This window comes from Taudactylus pleione, unplaced genomic scaffold (genome assembly GCF_031769625.1).
Source record: "Taudactylus pleione unplaced genomic scaffold, aTauple2 ptg000918l, whole genome shotgun sequence".
NCBI lineage: Eukaryota > Metazoa > Chordata > Amphibia > Anura > Myobatrachidae > Taudactylus > Taudactylus pleione.
In genome coordinates, this window is record NW_028285319.1 from 2,140,051 (window position 1) to 2,157,942 (window position 17,892).

Below are 17,892 nucleotides of genomic sequence, written 5' to 3' on the forward strand. Positions count from 1 at the left end.
GCAAGATGCACCAATATATCTGCAGATATATTGGTCATTGGCTGTGCAGCTCAGCCAACACAATATGTCTGTGAATGACGTCGTTCACAGACATATCGCTAGTACACACTGTCCGATACACACACACAATATATTGAATGGCCAGTATGCCGGCCAGTGTGTACCCAGAATAAGCCAAATAATATAAAATGTAGCCATTTAATCTTGAGTATACAGAAAAATCTATGGTTCATCTTTTATATGCAAGCTTGAACTTCAAAATGACATCTTAACAGTTCTAAGATACACACCTAGTGTCAAAAATAAAAAAATATTGAAATATTTTTTAGGTTGGTTTAATCAAATGTTCAAGGCTGGTTCAATTGACTTTCAAGCATATCACAAATCAGAGCTTCTCTACTTATATGTGTCATATTGTGTACAAGCAGGGGCGTTTTAAGAGAAGAGGCGGCCCGTGTGCAGACTTAATGTGGGCCCCCTCCTCTCTCGTGTGGTGCCGCGGTGGGTGGTGCAGGAGTAGATTCTGGCTTAGTGCCAGAATCTACTGCGCGGGTCTCCTAGAAAATGGTGCCTGTGCCATTTTCCCGGTAACAGCAGTACTGCGCATGCACACAGTCACTGGGGAAACGGGCGCCGACATTTTCTCAGTGATTTTTGCTGCTCTGCAGCACCAGCCTGGCGGAGCACATGCTTGTGACTACCGACGGGTAAGTATGACACTATATGGGTGCAGGGTGTGCGTTGTGGGTCCCCCTGGACCCCGAGGCCCGTGTGCATCGCATACCTTGCACCCATTATGGATATGCCCCTGTGCTTGAGCAGAAGACATACAGATGTGAAGAGCTGGCCAATTACAGATCTCTGTTCAGCATCAGCAGCAATATTTGTCACCATCCTGGTTTAATATTTACATACTCACCTGTACAGGTCGTGAATGGTGTGGCTTGTTCACTTCAACTCAAATGCTAATTATCTTTGTGTGCGCAATGAACAGAGGCCATAACTAATTACAATTTGCACAGCAGAACCCCAATGCAGAAGTCTCCTGGGACCTGCTTTGTCAACACTGTACACATCTGCATCCACAAGATGAGCTTTAGTCAGGTGAGAAAGTAGCTTACCTCTAGGGGTGATTTAAATACCAAACTCCTAAAAATACAGAAACACAATGGCTCTATTGACTACAGACACTCAACCCCTTAAGTTTAAATAAAAAAAATTAAAATGTGTTTTTATTGATTTTAAAAAGAATGATAATAGTTCATCTACCCATAAAGGGCCTGATACTGACTCCGATATCAGCAAACTGCACATGCGCCATAGAAAACATACATGCATACAAACATGTATGGGGATTGTTCCGTCTGTTGAGAGACATTTCTTTCTGTGACATGGGCATTTCTGGGCTGCAACCATGCAGGTGGGTGATGATGATGGTTGTGGACAGAAAAAAAGTGGTCAGGTTGCCCTACCTTCCATATGCAGATGCATACACGGGTGGATACTAGCATTAGCATAAGGCAGTAAGCAGATGGAAAACCTGTCGCAGGCCAGATGGAGAAAGGCTGCTGCGGCCAGATGGAAAACCTGCCACAGACGTGTCAGCCCCAAAAGGCTTTGCTGTTCCCTGATATTATTTTTATCATTTAACCTTAAAGAGTTAAAAAATGGACAAGACACAGTCAGTAATCAATATGCCATTTACAAAACTTCACTTATCTCTCCTCTCCCTGCACCAACTGCCTCCTGAAACCCCTATAAACTAACAGAAGGCAATAGCCAGCCTAATATATAGCAGGTAATGTATTAATTACTTGTACCACCCCCTACTCTGTAACGCCAGGACCTTGCCACATCATTTGCCCCCTGCCCCTTCCCCCCCCATCCTGCTCCACCTCACCATCCCTCCACTCCGTCCAGTCACCTCCTTCCCATGGCTGCATAGACACTTACCTCACGGTTGGTCCTTCTCTCCTGCTAGGGTCTGCCCATCTCCCTGGGAGCTGTTAGACGGGTGGCATGCGCCCTGGCTCCCACTGCACATGCATGTTGGAGACGGGACAGACCTTAGCAAATTATTATATAGATTTATTGCTGTACTTTGTTTCTTCTTTTTAATTTACAGTATTTTGTGGTTGTATCAGATTCACCTTTTTTTATTGTGGCAGATATTTATGTGTGTGTCTGGACCTCCATATACTAAGTTTTCCTTTTTGTTCATGTATCATTTATAAGCATGATGACTGAACCATGAAAATGTATGTTTGGTTAATTTGAATAATCGCATTGCCTATGTTCACATGAGTTTGCAAGCTTTTGCAACTTCGCTTGCGTCTAAACCCCTAGAAAGTTGCACAGCGCATGCAATCAACGGTTTCTGTGAGTGAGTCACAGGACAGATTGGGCCACATTGACTCTTGAATGTATTGGGCATTTCTCAGCAGTGACTGAAGGTGGCTATGAAGATGTACAGAGATATTCCATCTGATGGGCGTATTATTGGACTGTCACGTGCGTGTCGTAGGAGTGGTTTCAGCTCAGGTGCTTAATCTCGTACATTAGAGGTAATCACATCCAGACGGGCCATCTGGCAATTGAGGGCTGATGGCCAAATGAATGCCTGGCCAAGCAGTTATGCTTCCCAGCGCTCTACTCAGCCAACATGCTGAGATGTGGGCAATGCCCCTGTGTCTCATGGTACGCCTCCTGTGACTCACGGCAAACCTCGTAAGGCATGGCCAAGCCCCTGGGATATATGACCATACACCCTTTCCCATTGAAGATATAGGCCAGTCTGTTCCTGGAGACTCTACTCTGGTGCTTATGCTTATGCATTTTCAGAGCTGTAGTGCTCTAGTATTACAGCGAAGCAGCATTTTCCATTGTGCATTAAGTTATTACTATTTGGGCATTTACAACACCTTATTTGCCAAACCGTTAATTAATCAGTGCTATCTAGAAACCAGTACTTGCATAATACCACAGCTGCAACTCAGTAAAAAGTTGCAACCGTGGCAGCAATAACGTCCACCTCTGAATCAGTGTGTTTAAATAGTTTTTGTTAGGTACTCTGGGACTGATTCAGCAAGGAACGCAATTGCAATAGCGATTATGCACGCAGTCTCACTGCGATAGTATGCTAATCCATTGCGATCGCTATGCAATCTCAGCACAACATAAGGACGCCCACTTTACCTTACACACATCTGTAATGTTTAGCAAGACTGCGAAACCATCGGTACAATCGAGTACCATCGCAGCCTCACGCACACTTGCACAAGCTCTTACCTTACTCAGAAATTGCTAACTTCAGCGCACGCTATCAGGCCTCAGGCTGCATAGGACATCACAGTGGATAATATATGCACGCCACTGCAACGGTGTTGAAACTCACTGGCACGCCTGTGTTCGCCCGTCAACCCCCCTGTCACCACCCACAAACAGCACTCCCTGTCAATCACTCTGTGATGGGTCTGAGTAGTCTCTGCGATCACAGTCCCAAACATAGTTGGTTCATGCACGTGAACTGCGATGCATACACATGCGCAGTACATAACAATCGGCTGATTGTGTGCGTATTAGCAACTGTGTTCCTTGCTGAATCAGGCCCTCTGTTCACATGTTTTCCTCCTAACGTGCACCATCAGCTAATTATATAAATATGTTTACAAGAAATAGCATTATTAAGCTTCTCATTCTTGGGTAGGTTCACTTTTTGTTCCTATATAGCTTTACCTTAAATGGAATGTTTTATTTTGTATTTTGACTACATCCTAATATTGTCATAATTACTTAGAATTACATATAATTTATTTTTTTCCCTTAGAACACGGGAGCCAACATTTTCTCAATGATATATGCTACACAACTTTAAGTGTTGCCTTAGGGATGCTCTCTTCACTCTCTTTATCAGCACTAACATTTCAATGTGAGCTGAATATTATCTCTGTTAGATAATACTAGAGTACAATGTCTCCAAATAATAACTTCCTCAGTCCTTGACAGGCTTTCCAGTGTTTTGTTTTTCATGTTTATCTTTCTGTATTTAGTATCCTATCGTTTATTTTATATCTCTTTTGAAGATTTAAGTGTTATAGACGAAGAAAAAGGTCTTTTACTTGCAAATAAGCCACACATTCCTTTACTAGATAGGTAAAATGATGGAACAGAGAGGGAACAAAATGACAATGACCTGATAGATATAGAATTGGAGCAATACCCTTGTGCCTGGGTTCCCTTTTCACTCCACTCATGGTGGTAAATAGATTTTAAATCTATTTTGGCACCTAGTGAATATGAATGTGTATGTGTAATTTTGTGTGTGTGTGTGTGTGTGTTTGTTGGCTTCAATTTATAGTGCATGTGTAGAGTGGGCGGCAGAGCAGAAAACAAAAGACTCCACCCATGCTATCCTCGAGAAATCAGGATTTCGTCTGCCCCACAGCAATGTCTTTCACATGTAAGTGAGTCAAATGGTGGAGGCTGCATTGGCAGAGGGAACGTGAATGTAACAGGACTGGTGTGCAGCATACAGGGAGGGGTGCAGAGTGTCTTTCTACAAAAAATTTATGTTTCTATGGGGCCCACAAAGTTCTAGGTACAACACTGGTAGAGGGCTCATCTTGAATAACCATAACAGAAGTACTGTATAGAAACAGCTAAACATTACTCAAGGAGAGTAAACAGTTCCAGGTGCCAATGAGGGAGCGCAGTAGTGACTCTGATTCTCTTGGATGTGCAGTTGACACCAGAGCTGTAACTAGACTTTTTGGTGCCCTGTGCCAGAAAGAGCATTGGCGCCCCCATCATTTTTCAAAGGGACATAATGCACCCAAAAAAGGGCCATGGCTACATGGGGAAGGGCCAGGGAAGAGATAGGAGAGGCCAGGAGATGCTGGGGATGAAATAAGAGGAAGCTACAAGCAAGAATGATAATAAACAGAAATTTGACAGGCCCAAACAGCGCCCCCTGACCTGTGGTGCCCTGTGCGATGGCACCAACCGCACTACCCTAGCTACGGCCCTGGTTGACACTCCCAGTTGGTGAATGGTTGGCTTGCCAAAGATGACAGCCAGAAGAATAAGTTAGGATGTATTGATGACAAGCAGCTAAACCTTTTTGTGAGTATACACCTGACAGTTATATCAGCAGATCGAGTGATCTTCAGATATATCTGCAGATGATGGTCTTTTATACACACTGAACAACCATCATCTGCTTGTGCCCTCGGGTCCCGGTGGCCAGGGAGCTGGACTCGGAGGCCGGTGGATGGGTCGGGGTGTGTCCCACCCCTCTCCTCGCGGCTGCCACTGTGTGTGTATGGGCGGTCTGCCGACTACCCGTACACACCTGCCGATGGACAGATATGTCTGCAGACATATCTGTCTATCGGCTGTGCAGCACAGCCAATGCGATATGTCGGTGAACGACGATGTTCACCGACATATCGCGGGTACACACTGGCTGACGTGCAACAGATATATTGGCCGATCAATTGATCGGCCAATGTATCTGTCAGTGTGTACCCACCATTACAAAGCCTGATTGAGTTGTGTGTTAGATTAACCCAATCCCTGCTAAATTACTGAGGAGGGGAGTAACTGCAGTACTGGAGTTGCACAAGATAAACACAGGAAGTACAGAGCAGTGGCGTAACTACTGCCCCCGCAGCCCCCGCGGTGGCTTGGAGGTGCCAGGTAGCTTGGGGGTGACGGGGGCTGTGGTTACGCCACTGCAACTGTTAGCGCTGGCCTCTGAAATGATCGGAGGCTAAGGAAGCCTCCGATCACTTCAGAGGCCAGCATTATCAGTAATGCAGTGCGCGGGTGACGTCATGACGTCACCCGCGACCTGGGGAACCTGCGCAGCCGCATCTGCTGGATCTATTTAGATCCAGTCAGCGCGGCAGCGGGAGAGACAACGCGGATGACAGCGCGCAAAGTCAGGTAAGTGAGGGAGGGGGGGGGAGGGGAGGGAGAGAGGTTTGGGGCGGCCACAACTACAGGAGAGGCCACAACTACAGTGGGCACTACTAAAAGGGGCACAACTACAGAGGGCACTTCTAGAAGGGGTACAACTACTGAGGGCACTACTAGAAGAGGCACAACTACAGGGGGCACTACTAAAAGAGGCACTACTAGAAGGGCACAACTACAGGGGGCATTACTAAAAGGGGCCCAACTACAGGGGGCACTACTAAAAGAGTCAATACTAGAAGGGCACAATTACAGGGGGCATTACTAAAAGGGGCCCAACTACAGGGGGCACTACTTTAATGGGCACAACTACAGGGGGCCCTGCATAATTGGCACTACTACAGGGGGCATTTCATAATGGGCACTATTACAGGGGGCATTGCATAAGGGGCACTTGCTACAGGGGGCATTGCATATGGGGCACAACTACAGGGGGGACTACTTTACTGGGCACAACTAGAGGGGGCCCTGCATAATGGGCACAACTACAGGGGACCCTGCATAATGGGAACTACTACAGGGGGCATTGCATAAGGGGCACTATTACAGGGGACATTGCATAAGGGCACTAGTATAGGAGGCATTGCATATGGGGCACAACTACAGGGGGCACTACTTTAATGGGCACAACTACAGGGGGCCCTGCATAATGGGCACTATTACAGTGAGCATTGCATAAGAGGCACTATTACAGGGGGCATTGCATAAGGGGCACTAGTATAGGGGGCACTGTATAAGTGGCACTAACTTGATACACGCAGTTTACAGGTTATAAACTATGTTCCCAATAATCTGGTTCTACATGGACATAAAATCTGTGCAACCTGTCTTGAGCTGAGGTGACAGACTGGCAGGAGCAGAGAGGAGGGTTGGTGAAGTAGATCTGTCAGGGTGGGATGTAATGGGCATTACTGTTTGGCATAATGTGTATTTGGCATTACTGTGTGCACAATGTGCTATTAGGGGCATTACTGTGTGGCATAATGTGTTGTATGTGGCATTACAGTGTGGCATAATGTGAAATAGGGGCATTACAGCGTGGCATAAATTTGTTATAAGGGCATTACTGTATGTCATTATGTGTTATACGTGGCATTATTGTGTGGCATGTGTAAGGGGCATTGCTGTGTGGCATAATGTGTTGTAAGGGGCATTCCGGTGTGGCATACTGTGTTATAAGTGGCATTACTTAGTGTGTCATAATGTGTAAGGCACATTATTGTATCATGTAACCACACACCTTAAATGTCGTCTTTGGGTGTGTTTGATCTTTGGGCGGGGAAGGGGGGGGTAGGGGGCGCCTGAAACTTTTTTGGCATGGGGGAGCAAAATTTATAGTTACGCCACTGGTACAGAGAAAGGTCTACGGCAGAACACAAGGTTCAATGTCAGGGACTTCGACTCTGGTTTTTACCAATGTTGAAGTCTCGGAAATTGCAACCTGGGTTGACCTTTTGACATAGAAGAAATACCCGGGTTGATTCGCAAAATACCGGGTCCAAATGCTTGACCCGGGAATTTGCTTTTCTGTGTGAAGGGGGGTACAGGATGGGACCAGAAAAAAAAAACCAGTGCATGGGTTTTCAGCTTTTTTCTGTGTGAAAGTGATGTAAGTGAAATACTAACAAGAACAAATACACTGGGGTGAGGGAAGGGGAGGCCCTAAGCACTGGTGCTGGTACTGGTTCTCAGGTTGAGTAGGTTTTCTCCACATATATTTATTTAATATGATCCCAAAAGGAGTTAATGTAGTAAAGTGGAGTTGTACCCAGGAGAGTAGGGAACTAGTCAAATTAGGAAAAGAGAGAAGGACTTTCTTTTTTGGGGGCACTTAAACCTACTAAATTATAAAACTTAACATTTATTGGTAATAACTAAAATTTATACTGTATGTGTCCAAAGGAGACCTAACACAGTAAATCACACAAAAAAACAAACAAACAGCAAAAATTGTGTGGAGTTATGGTGAGCATTTGTACTAGGGCACGGTAGTTTAAATTATTGATATCTGGATTATAACAGATGTTCACCCTTGGTATATTACCTTTTAAACGTAATCTTTGGATAATTACCACTAATTGGTGCCACCATAACATACATGATTTTGGTGTTATTTCACCACAGATTTGTAAATGTTTCCGGGTTCATCCATGTGTGACCAATTACCATTTTCACAAGCAATTTCCATTTTGCTGTTTGTTTTTTGTGTGATTTACTGTGTTAGGTCTCCTTTGGACACACGCAAAATTTTAATTATTACCAAAGAACGTTAGGTTTTATAATTCAGTAGGTTTAAGTGCCCCAAAAAAGGTAGCCTTTTTCTCTTTATTTCCTAATTTGAGATACTAATAACTCATTGCCTCTACGCAAAGTGTTGAATGAGGTAGCTCTGGACAGAACACTTATCAAAACATACTGAAACCCTTTAGATTTTCAATCTATCACTCTCACATAACCAAGCTATTTCAGCATGCTTGACAGAACACTGCCATCACTAATGAACACAATGTGCAGGCAGTGGAACTTTGAAGCCAACCAAGATTGGTAGCACTACGTACTATACCTCCTGTTTACTCATAGCAAAGTATCACATGAGTCCGCTGGTTTCTTGCTGTTTGAGATTCTATTTGGCTGCAGTCCAAGTACACCTCGACCTGATCCAGAAGTTTTGGCAGGGAGAGCTATTAAGCAGGATACTTTTGTTGTGTAATCTTTAGTGAGGCCTAGACTGGATCACAGGCTAAACTCTTAATGAACGCAACACAAGCCGAGGACCAGTACATCTAATCTAGAGTCTTTAAGGAAGGGCAGAAGGTGTTGGTTGTGATTCCCATGAGTATGTACAAGCTCCAGGATGTTGCCTGAGTGACACATCTATATGGCATAATTTGATAGAAATGGTAGATGACAATGCTCCTACAATATAAATATGCTCAATATATACCAACAGCTTTTGAACTTAAAGTCCTTTGACTTGAGTAAATAGTGAAGACTTAAGAACAGTCAGTGCCCATCTCTCCATTTTTCCTGTATAAGTGTAAAATCCTGTAATTTTGAAGGAAGAATGCACTGGCCACCTTCCAGTGCCACGTGAATCACCTATTAGAGGGGTTCAAATCAGACAAAGGTCAGATAGGAGTGACAGAACCATAGTACATAGGTCATTGTGCCATGAAAGACAGTTAGGCCAGAAACAGAAAAGATAGAGGCACCTACCCATCACTGAGACACAAGTACAAACATTTCTAGAAACTGCAGGGTAGTACAGATAGTTTAACCTAACTTTAGCTAAGTGGCCAAGCCCCTGACAGAAATGATACCAGATGGTATTAAACTGCATCACCTTTTGTTCCAGGGATTTCAGGGACAGGTGTTCTCTCAGCTCAAAAACATGATTTTAATCAGCACAGGTTCCTCTATTGCAGTGCAAAGAGATGGCCAAACTTGTCAGTACATTTACAGGGAGTCACTCACAATTTCAGGTGATGTCACTGGCCAGGCTAATCCTCATTCAAATGAAGTGATCAGCCTGGATTGCATAAAGGGGCTAGGTCTAGTTTTCCCATCCTCAGACCTAGAGTATGTCTTAAAAAAGGTTAAAGCAAGAACTGGAAGCCTACAACCTACATAAGTTGTCTATTATGACTATCTGCTAGTGATATGTGTATGCACTTAAAAGAACAGCCCTATAGGAGTCATATGAACAAATACAAATAATGACTACTATGATTCTGCTTTTTTCTGTGACCATCAAGTTAAAGCTCGCACTTTAAACCATCCTGATTGTCCTGTGTTGAACGTATTATTTCCTGTGGTGTCATCACTCTGCCACTAGACCAACAGCTAACCAGCAAATAAGTGTTGAATCACACATTGCCCAAGAAGTGTAAGCAGTTCCAGGTGCCAAGGATGGAACCTAGTTGTATCAGCAATACCCTTCTATAACTAGGGCCACCCTGTTGATGTGCTGCTGACACCATCAGTGAGTTGCTGGCTTGCTGCTGCTGTACTTGTAGGAGTAGCCAAAGATGGCTCTTGAAGCCCCATAAAGCAGGGGTCTTCAAACTTGGCCCTCCAGCTGCTGTGGAACTACACATCCCTGCATGCACTGCCACCTTTTTGATATAACAGCATGCTAAAACTATGTGCAGTGCATGCTGGGATATGTAGTTCCACAGCATCTGGAGGGCCAAGTTTGAAGACCCCTGCCATAAAGCCTTGTAGAGTGGGTTGGCAGAGTAAGCCCATGTCATCACATCTATAAAGACATTATTAAAAAACAGACTACTCATTTTCCTAATGATATTTAAATAGACAAGTAAAGCACATAAATCCAATTTGAATTGCTACCAGCCCAACTTTTACACTAAATATCCAAACTTTTTGTCACACTTACCCCATATTAGAGGGAGTCTAATCAGAATTAATGCAAAACATCAGAGGCTGTCAGTGTGCTCTTTCATATATCCAGCACTGCAGACTTTTGTTGTGTGGACATTGGACAAGCAAAATTAACTTAGTTTCAGGGTTTGACATATGGGGCCAGATTCAATTAGAGGTGAAAAGTGCCATTTGGAGATAAGTTTCCGTGGATTCGGACTTTCTGCCTGTTTTCAAAGTATCTCCATATTCAATTCCAGGATGATTTCGCCTAAGCGGAAAGTCAATGCATTGTAATAGGTGGAAAAGTATCTCCTATGAATAGCAGGTGAAAAAAAGTGAAAAATTATTATTTTGGGGTGCAAACATGGGGAAACAACTCAGAACCGTTGGGACAACCCCCTAAAGGACAAATCAACCAAAAAAAAAAAATTACCTCAGAACATCCCAAAAAAGTACTTTCATTTTGGGGGCAAAAAAGTAAAAAGTGGGGGGACAACTATAAAAACTAGCAATATAGACTTCTTGGTCTGCTGTAAGGAGGGGCCAAGTGTTTTTGAGATTGCAGGTGCATGTATGAGGGTGGTTTTCCACATCTTAAAGACGTAAAAATATACTACCACCCATTTTCAAGTACCCCAAATTTGACTGAACTATTTATTTTCAACAAAAAGTCATGCTTGATGCCATTCTTCACCACTTTTGCAAAGATTCTAATAAGAAGCAATTTAAACTAATTAAGTACTCCAAACACTTTTATTAGGGCTATTAGTACACATCTACATTGATTGCCTATGTTAGTGCATCTTTTTTTGGGGTACAGACTGATTTCCCCAATTCTGACAGTACTTTCCGCCTGTTCCACATTCGCCGCTTTCCATTTTCGCCTGTTTAGGAATTGAATATGGAGAAAAGCAGGGATGCGCACGTAAAGTTTCCGCCTCTGAAACTTGCGAAAAAGGCGGAAAGTCGGACAGGCGAAACTTTTTTGACTTTTCGCCTCTAGTTGAATATGGGCCATAGTGTTCGAGTGTTATATACAAAACAATGGGGATGAAACTATTTCACTATTTTTCTTTGTCCTGATCTCCTTATGTATCATAGAGGCTGAGATGAGTACCTGCTTGTGATATGTGAGGATTCTTCATTAAAACTTCACTTAGAGCACAACATTACTATGTGGACACATCTTTCTTGTTTCACAGTACTGGTACAGCTGAATGCATAACCCATGGTTACCTACTGTAAATTCCTGAGCAGTTTTATACTAACCATAGCATGTGATACCCTAGACTAGACAGAACAGTGGTATGGCTAGCCAGGGACATACTATCATTCAGCATATGGCACTGTTATTCCCATGTAAAAATCCAGGTGTACATGCAAGAATTTCTATAGCATAATATCCACATACTTTCTTCCACTTTGCAGTATGAATTTGCAGTATATTAAGGCAGAGGTTCTCAAACTCGTCCCTCAAGGCATCCCAATGGTGCATACACACGGAACCATCGACAAAGATAACGATATCGTTTTATGATCTCCCGGGTGTGCTGGATGTTCAATATTGAGCCAGCTAAAAATGCACCATATGAACGATAATGATATGATCTATATCGTTATCATTCATATCATCCATTTAAATCGTACCGTGTGTACGCACCTTAACTGTCCAGGTTGTAAGGATATCCATGCTTAAGCGCAGGTGACTTAATTAGTACCTCAGTCAGTATGATTATACAATCTGTGCACAACAATGGATATCCTTAAAACCTGGACTGTAAGGGTGCCTTGAGGACCAAGTTTGGGAAACCCTGTATTAAAGTATATTTGTTTTGGGAACTACATCTCCACTTAATGATTTAAAGAAAGTGTGGCCATTAGGATCAATTTCCTTCACAACATACCAGTTTCTTTGATTACATAAAGCTGCAACATACAGAGCTAGATGTATCAAGGCTTGGAGAGAGATAAAGTACCAACCAATCAGCTACTAAACTGTCATGTTACAGGATGTTACAGGATGTGTTTGAAAAATAACAGTTTGTAGCTGATTGGTTGTTTTTATTCTCTCTCCACTTTATTTCTCTCCATTGATACATCTCCCACTTAGTGTCTGCCTGACTTATTTGTTTAGGTACTGTATAGTAGTAGAGAAGACATGTTTACTGTACTAAGAAAAAGAAGTCAGAATTCATTGTATTCACTGAAATACATTTGTCACAGCTAGCAGAAATGAACATATGCAGGCTTGTTATATGCAGAAGGTAAAACCAGCAATTTTTGGCAACTATAATTTTTTTCTATTGCATTAAGCATGAAGGGAAAAAAGAGGGTGCAATGCAGTTATTTGTATATTAAATAGACTGGAATACATGTTGTTACTGTATAACAAATTAACTGATTCCGTTTCAAAATATAACACTAATTAATAAACAAACAAAAACTCTATTATATAAATGTAGTTAGAGAACTGAGACTAAACTCCTTCTGTCTGGATTAGTGTTACATCACACCAAGAAAATCCATGTTCATACTGTTAGTATAAAGCAGCCAGCTAGCAGGTTGTATAAGCAGGTTAATAACAATGCAGAATAAGTAAATATTTTTTGGTCTTAGTTAATAATTTGTTGTGTCAGCAATAACAAGCATACAGAGTGATATTATAAGTCCCAGCAGTGTGAGCCCAAGATAGTGTTTAATATATCGTGACCTTTTTGTTCTATAATAAGCTTAGGTAGCATGTTACAGATCAAGAAGGCATGCTGGAACTTGTAGTTGTTCATCTACTGCAAAACCAATGTTTATGTGCCTATACTATAAAGAACCCTATTCATTTGGATATAAAAGCACCTACTATACCTAAACAATTATATCAGACTTCTACAGAGCAAGAAACCTTGACTACATGTGGTAAATACACTGTTTTCCAGCACATGCAATGTTCAGTAGTGTTACAGCCACTGAAGATACATACAAATAGTAACAAATCGAACACTCAAAATGCAACAAAGTAGCCCATAAATCGCAGCGTTTATACAAGTGATGAAATGTAGCCAGTTATTTAGCTCCATTTAGTCCATGTGCATCTCATGGCCGTTTCTATAGCTGTAAAGTTGATTGAGCAGCTGAAACATGAGTTTAATAAGGCTAGATTAACAGTACGAGTCATGCTGGGAATTGTAGTGCCATATTAGCTACAGGTCACAACACTGCCTATTTGTGCCTTGTCACTTCCTGTAATTTGTAGCTTTTGATCAACTTGTTGGCCTTGGGGTACTGAGGACGTCTATGTGTTTAGGAAACCCTCTTCCCAGTCCTGCAGGTATAGAGCACTCACCGGGGTCTAGCATGTCAGCCTTCCCCTTAGATCAAATGATCTGCATCCTATCTATCCTTCCAGCGGAAGTATCTTCTTAGTCTTAGTGCAAGAGCTAGTTTTCTGTTTCTCCTTTCCCCATTGTATTCCCCGGGACTGCAGGAGCCTGAGATAATCTGAGGGACTGCAGCAAGTGCAAAGGCCATTCCTGACAATGACAAAAGGAGGGGAAGGGGGGGGGGGTGTATATGGCCTGTATAAGAATACAGAGTGGCACATCAATTTACATCCTGTCCTTTGAAAGTCACACTGCTTTGAATTGTGGCCACGTTTTGCTTTGTGCCTTTGGGGCGTTTAGACTCTGTATCCCAGCTAATATATGGCTCCAGCTTTTGTGGAACTACAAATCCCAGCAATATTTGTTTGGTGGAGAGTCTCTGATCTGTCATAACCTACGTCACTCCTAATTTGTGGAACTAAAAATCTCAGCATACCCTGCAAAGGGAGGTCTGGTCATTCTAAAACTGCAACAAAAGTGTTAGTTGCTATGTAATTTTCCTATTGTATCAAATAATTCACCATGTCTTCTCCATAGACTAATGCATGTACTTATGAGGAATAGAGGTAATTGAATTTAAAGCTTGTTCTTGAAAAGCTATCTACTCAATTGGAATAAACTGGTATAATTAATATAGAATAAAAAATATAACTCAATAATAAAAACATACATGACCAAAATATGTGATTTATATTATTTGTTGTTTTGGCATATTATTATTTTTGGGTTATGGAAGGATTAGTACATTGACATTAACATCAAATAATTGTATTTTTTTTTTTAAATCTGGTAGACTTATGGAGTACAATAACTTTACCGAGGACGATTTGGCTGGTTTAGGTTGTCGGTAATAAAGTCGTTATTGTTCCATCAAGGATGTTAAACTAGTTATAAATAATTACAACAAGAGAAAACTTCATTTTTCATCATATTTTATTTAAAATAAAAATGCAGAGATCCTAAAACATACATCATAGGTACCATAGAAAATGCTTGGAGTGGGGGAGATGGGTGGGGTGTACAAATGTACAGGGTGGGAAACAAGTTTAGTAGCTCCTTTCATAAATATGTACAACCGAGAGTTGCAATCTATTTACAACACAGTAATTTACTGCAAACACTGAATAAAGTGCAGTTCCGTAAAAAGAAACAATTCTTGTGACCCTGGATGGGAGATACTGCCAGAGTACGCATCATTGCGCTGGGTACAGGTGGGTACATCCACTGGGCGCACCAGCTGCAAGCATAGTCCGAGCTTAACGCAGCGCAAAGTCCATGGGGGTCTATCAGTGCCTTTGGCAAGTGTGAAGTCTGGAGGTTTTAGGCACAGTGGTGAACTCTCCTTTCTGTAACTTGCAAGACAGTCCTGCTCCACAGTGGCAGCGCTGGAAGATCTCCAGCCCATGGGTGCCCTTCCTCCTGTGCTTGGTGCATACTTGACCTTCCTCAAGGACAGGCTTGCAGATCTTTGACCAGAAGTGGCGAGCACAGCAAAGACCTGGTCCACAGTCTGAGGACCTGAGACACACATCACCATCACGGCCTGGGGAGAGAGAGAGAGAGTCCACATTTAATATGACAGAATTGACCCAAATCTCACTAGAGTAAACGTTGTACCCCAAATACCCCCTCATCGGTACTTATAGTCAAATTACTGTATGGGATGAGAATATGAGCCAGATCTGGGGTTTGAGTAGCCTCAATATTCATGCTGCCACTATTCATGTCCATTTTTCAGTCCTATGATGGGGTATTTGTGCACTCCCAATCATTTTAAAAATGTGGCAACCTTGGGTACAGACATGGGAGCTAACATTTTAATATTATTGGTAATGCTCACAAGAAATCCACCACATTACTGACAATGTTCTGAAGAGACAGGCAGCGCAAATATTGGGGGTGCCGGCTGCTATGGGTACAGGTGTGCCATAATTTGCCCCTTTCGCACACTGCCAGTTATTTTGTGAGCTGTACAAAAAGAACACATAGGCAGCATATGACAATTTAATTTTTTGGAAGGTGCAAGGATTTACCTTTAAATGGCTGCACCCCAGAGGGTGATGTTGTGAATTTGGTGTTTGTATCCGCTGTGGCCTGGTCCGTATTGTAGGTGGACAATACGGAATCTTCCATGTACCCATGATATGGGAAACGATCTTGCTCCACTGGCACACAGATTCCTGTAATGGGACAACGCACAAATTAGCACAGGCAGGGAAGTGTGCCCATTAGCAGACAGACAAAGCAATCAATAAGGAGATTATTACACAGGACACCTGTAAACAGCGCTTGGGCATCACAAAGCAATCACCTGTAGACTTTATACTATGCAAAACAATGCGTTTTATGTGCGCACATAATGGTGCACTAAGGAGCACAGTCACCACAGGGGGGCCACATGGTCACCAGGAGAAGCAAAGCTGGCTTCAAGTTGTGTGCTGGGCAGGACCATTAGCAATTGTCATGGTAAGTGACCCTTTACTGCTTATGCTAAAAGTTAGGAACTCCCCCTATTCCAGCTTTCGTGTGACTTTTACTATTAGAGAGTTTGTACAAATCCTCAGAACAATATGTTATTGTCAGGCAAAGTATCCACTTAGTTTTACAGCTGCAGACAATGAAGCATCCACTGGCCCTAAGGAGCTTGTCTACATTTCAAACGGGCCACTTTCATCCCAAATAAGTGAGCTGTGTCTCTTCCAGTCCCTGAGTGTAACATCACAATTTGGGAGGGGGGCTGTATGTATTTTGCAAACACCTCTATGCATCTTACAGCAGAAGATTGTTATGTACAGGCATCTGACACAGGTGGTTATATGACTTTACCTGTTATTATAAGGAGACATTGGGATTCTGCTGCACTTCATGTCATATAACAACCTGTATAGTCTATGCAGCTCTGACTCTACTAAGTAGCATGCATGCAAGATGATTGGCCCATTGCTTACCGTTGCTACAGTAGTTTCCAATGCAGCACATAGCATCCCGGAGACAGCGCTTCCTACGTTTCCTGCATGCCAGGCAGACCATATTGTTTCCATTCCTAGAGCTATGGCAGAATTCATCCAGGGCACAGTCATCGTCCTCTGTGCAAGTGTACATCTGATAGATAGATATATACATGTAATGTCAGTATAGCTGTGACCATATCACCTATGTCATGTATGTTCTAACACTCTCCAGATAAATGAAAACTATTGGATATATTGCAAACTGAAAACTATTGCAAACAGCCAATCAGAGCAGCTTATTCTGCAGCCATGTACCGTGCATCACTCAATTGTACCTGACTCAAATATAATGAATACATAATTACCTACAATAAATATTTTTAACCCCCCCCAAATAAAAAATAATAATGCCTTTTTGTGTGCTGCATTTTGCAATATGAGTTATTATTCTTATATGTCTTCCATAGGTTTAAATCTACTATATAAGAACATTGGATTTACAGTAACACAGTCATTGAATGTAAAATCTGTCTACTTACCGGGTAGGTGTCAAAGGGCTGATATTTGTTGGCCATTTCATAGAAAGAGTCCGGACTGACACTGACTGGGTAGAAGCCCACAGGTTGCCCAGCTGGTGCTGCAGGTACATTCTTGATGGAGTTGGAATTGGAGTTAGTCATCATGACATAGGCAGATGCTCCTGGTATTAGAGTGTAAGCACACAGGGCGAGAAGGGACATCAGCATCCTCAGCGCTGTACGGTACATGGTCAGACGAGCAGCTTAGGAGTCACGGCAGTGTCTCACAGGGAGAGTGGTGATAATTCCTAGGGGGGATGTAGCCCGCAGATGATCCTCAGTCAGTGCTACTTTGTGAAGATGCTCGGAAGCTGGTGCCCTATTTATACTGCTCAGCCTGTTTGTACACCCGCCCCTAACACAGGACAACAAAGGCAAGGGATGGGATTTCAAAGCCCTGGGATTTATGACGCTCCAGCCATGTCTAAATCACAGAGGAGACTGCCAGCCAGGGATTTCACAATCATTGTAATTAGCAATTAATTTTTTTTTTTTTTGAAGATCACACAGGTCAGCCTGCAGGAGGAATTGCAAAACAAGACAAGAGGAAATGGCTGACATAATTGATTTTAACTATATGTTTATCTATCTATCTATCTATCTATCTATCTATCTATCTATCTATCTATC

At 42.5% G+C, this 17,892-nt stretch overlaps 1 protein-coding gene across 1 annotated transcript; it reads right to left on the reverse strand.

The window, feature by feature from the left end:
- Positions 1 to 14,648: 14,648 nt before the first annotated feature.
- DKK1 (dickkopf Wnt signaling pathway inhibitor 1) lies at positions 14,649 to 17,543 on the reverse strand. The gene is made up of 4 exons (XM_088459633.1): positions 17,224 to 17,543; positions 16,682 to 16,835; positions 15,767 to 15,913; positions 14,649 to 15,276 (listed from the first exon to the last, which is right to left on the reverse strand). Exons 1-4 carry the CDS (start codon positions 17,449 to 17,451, stop codon positions 15,020 to 15,022), a joined length of 786 nt encoding a protein of 261 aa, XP_088315759.1. The 5' UTR covers positions 17,452 to 17,543; the 3' UTR covers positions 14,649 to 15,019.
- Between the last annotated feature and the right edge of the window lie 349 nt (positions 17,544 to 17,892).

What these genes read in the sequence shown, in the direction of transcription:
- DKK1 (XM_088459633.1), bottom strand. Translation starts at nt 17,451, where the DNA reads ATGTACCGTACAGCGCTGAGGATGCTGATGTCCCTTCTCGCCCTGTGT. An exon ending in AGCCCTTTGACACCTACCCG is followed by an intron (nt 16,836 to 17,223) that starts GTAAGTAGACAG and finishes TCTATCTATCAG; the next exon opens with ATGTACACTTGCACAGAGGA. An exon ending in TGGAAACTACTGTAGCAACG is followed by an intron (nt 15,914 to 16,681) that starts GTAAGCAATGGG and finishes GTCCCATTACAG; the next exon opens with GAATCTGTGTGCCAGTGGAG.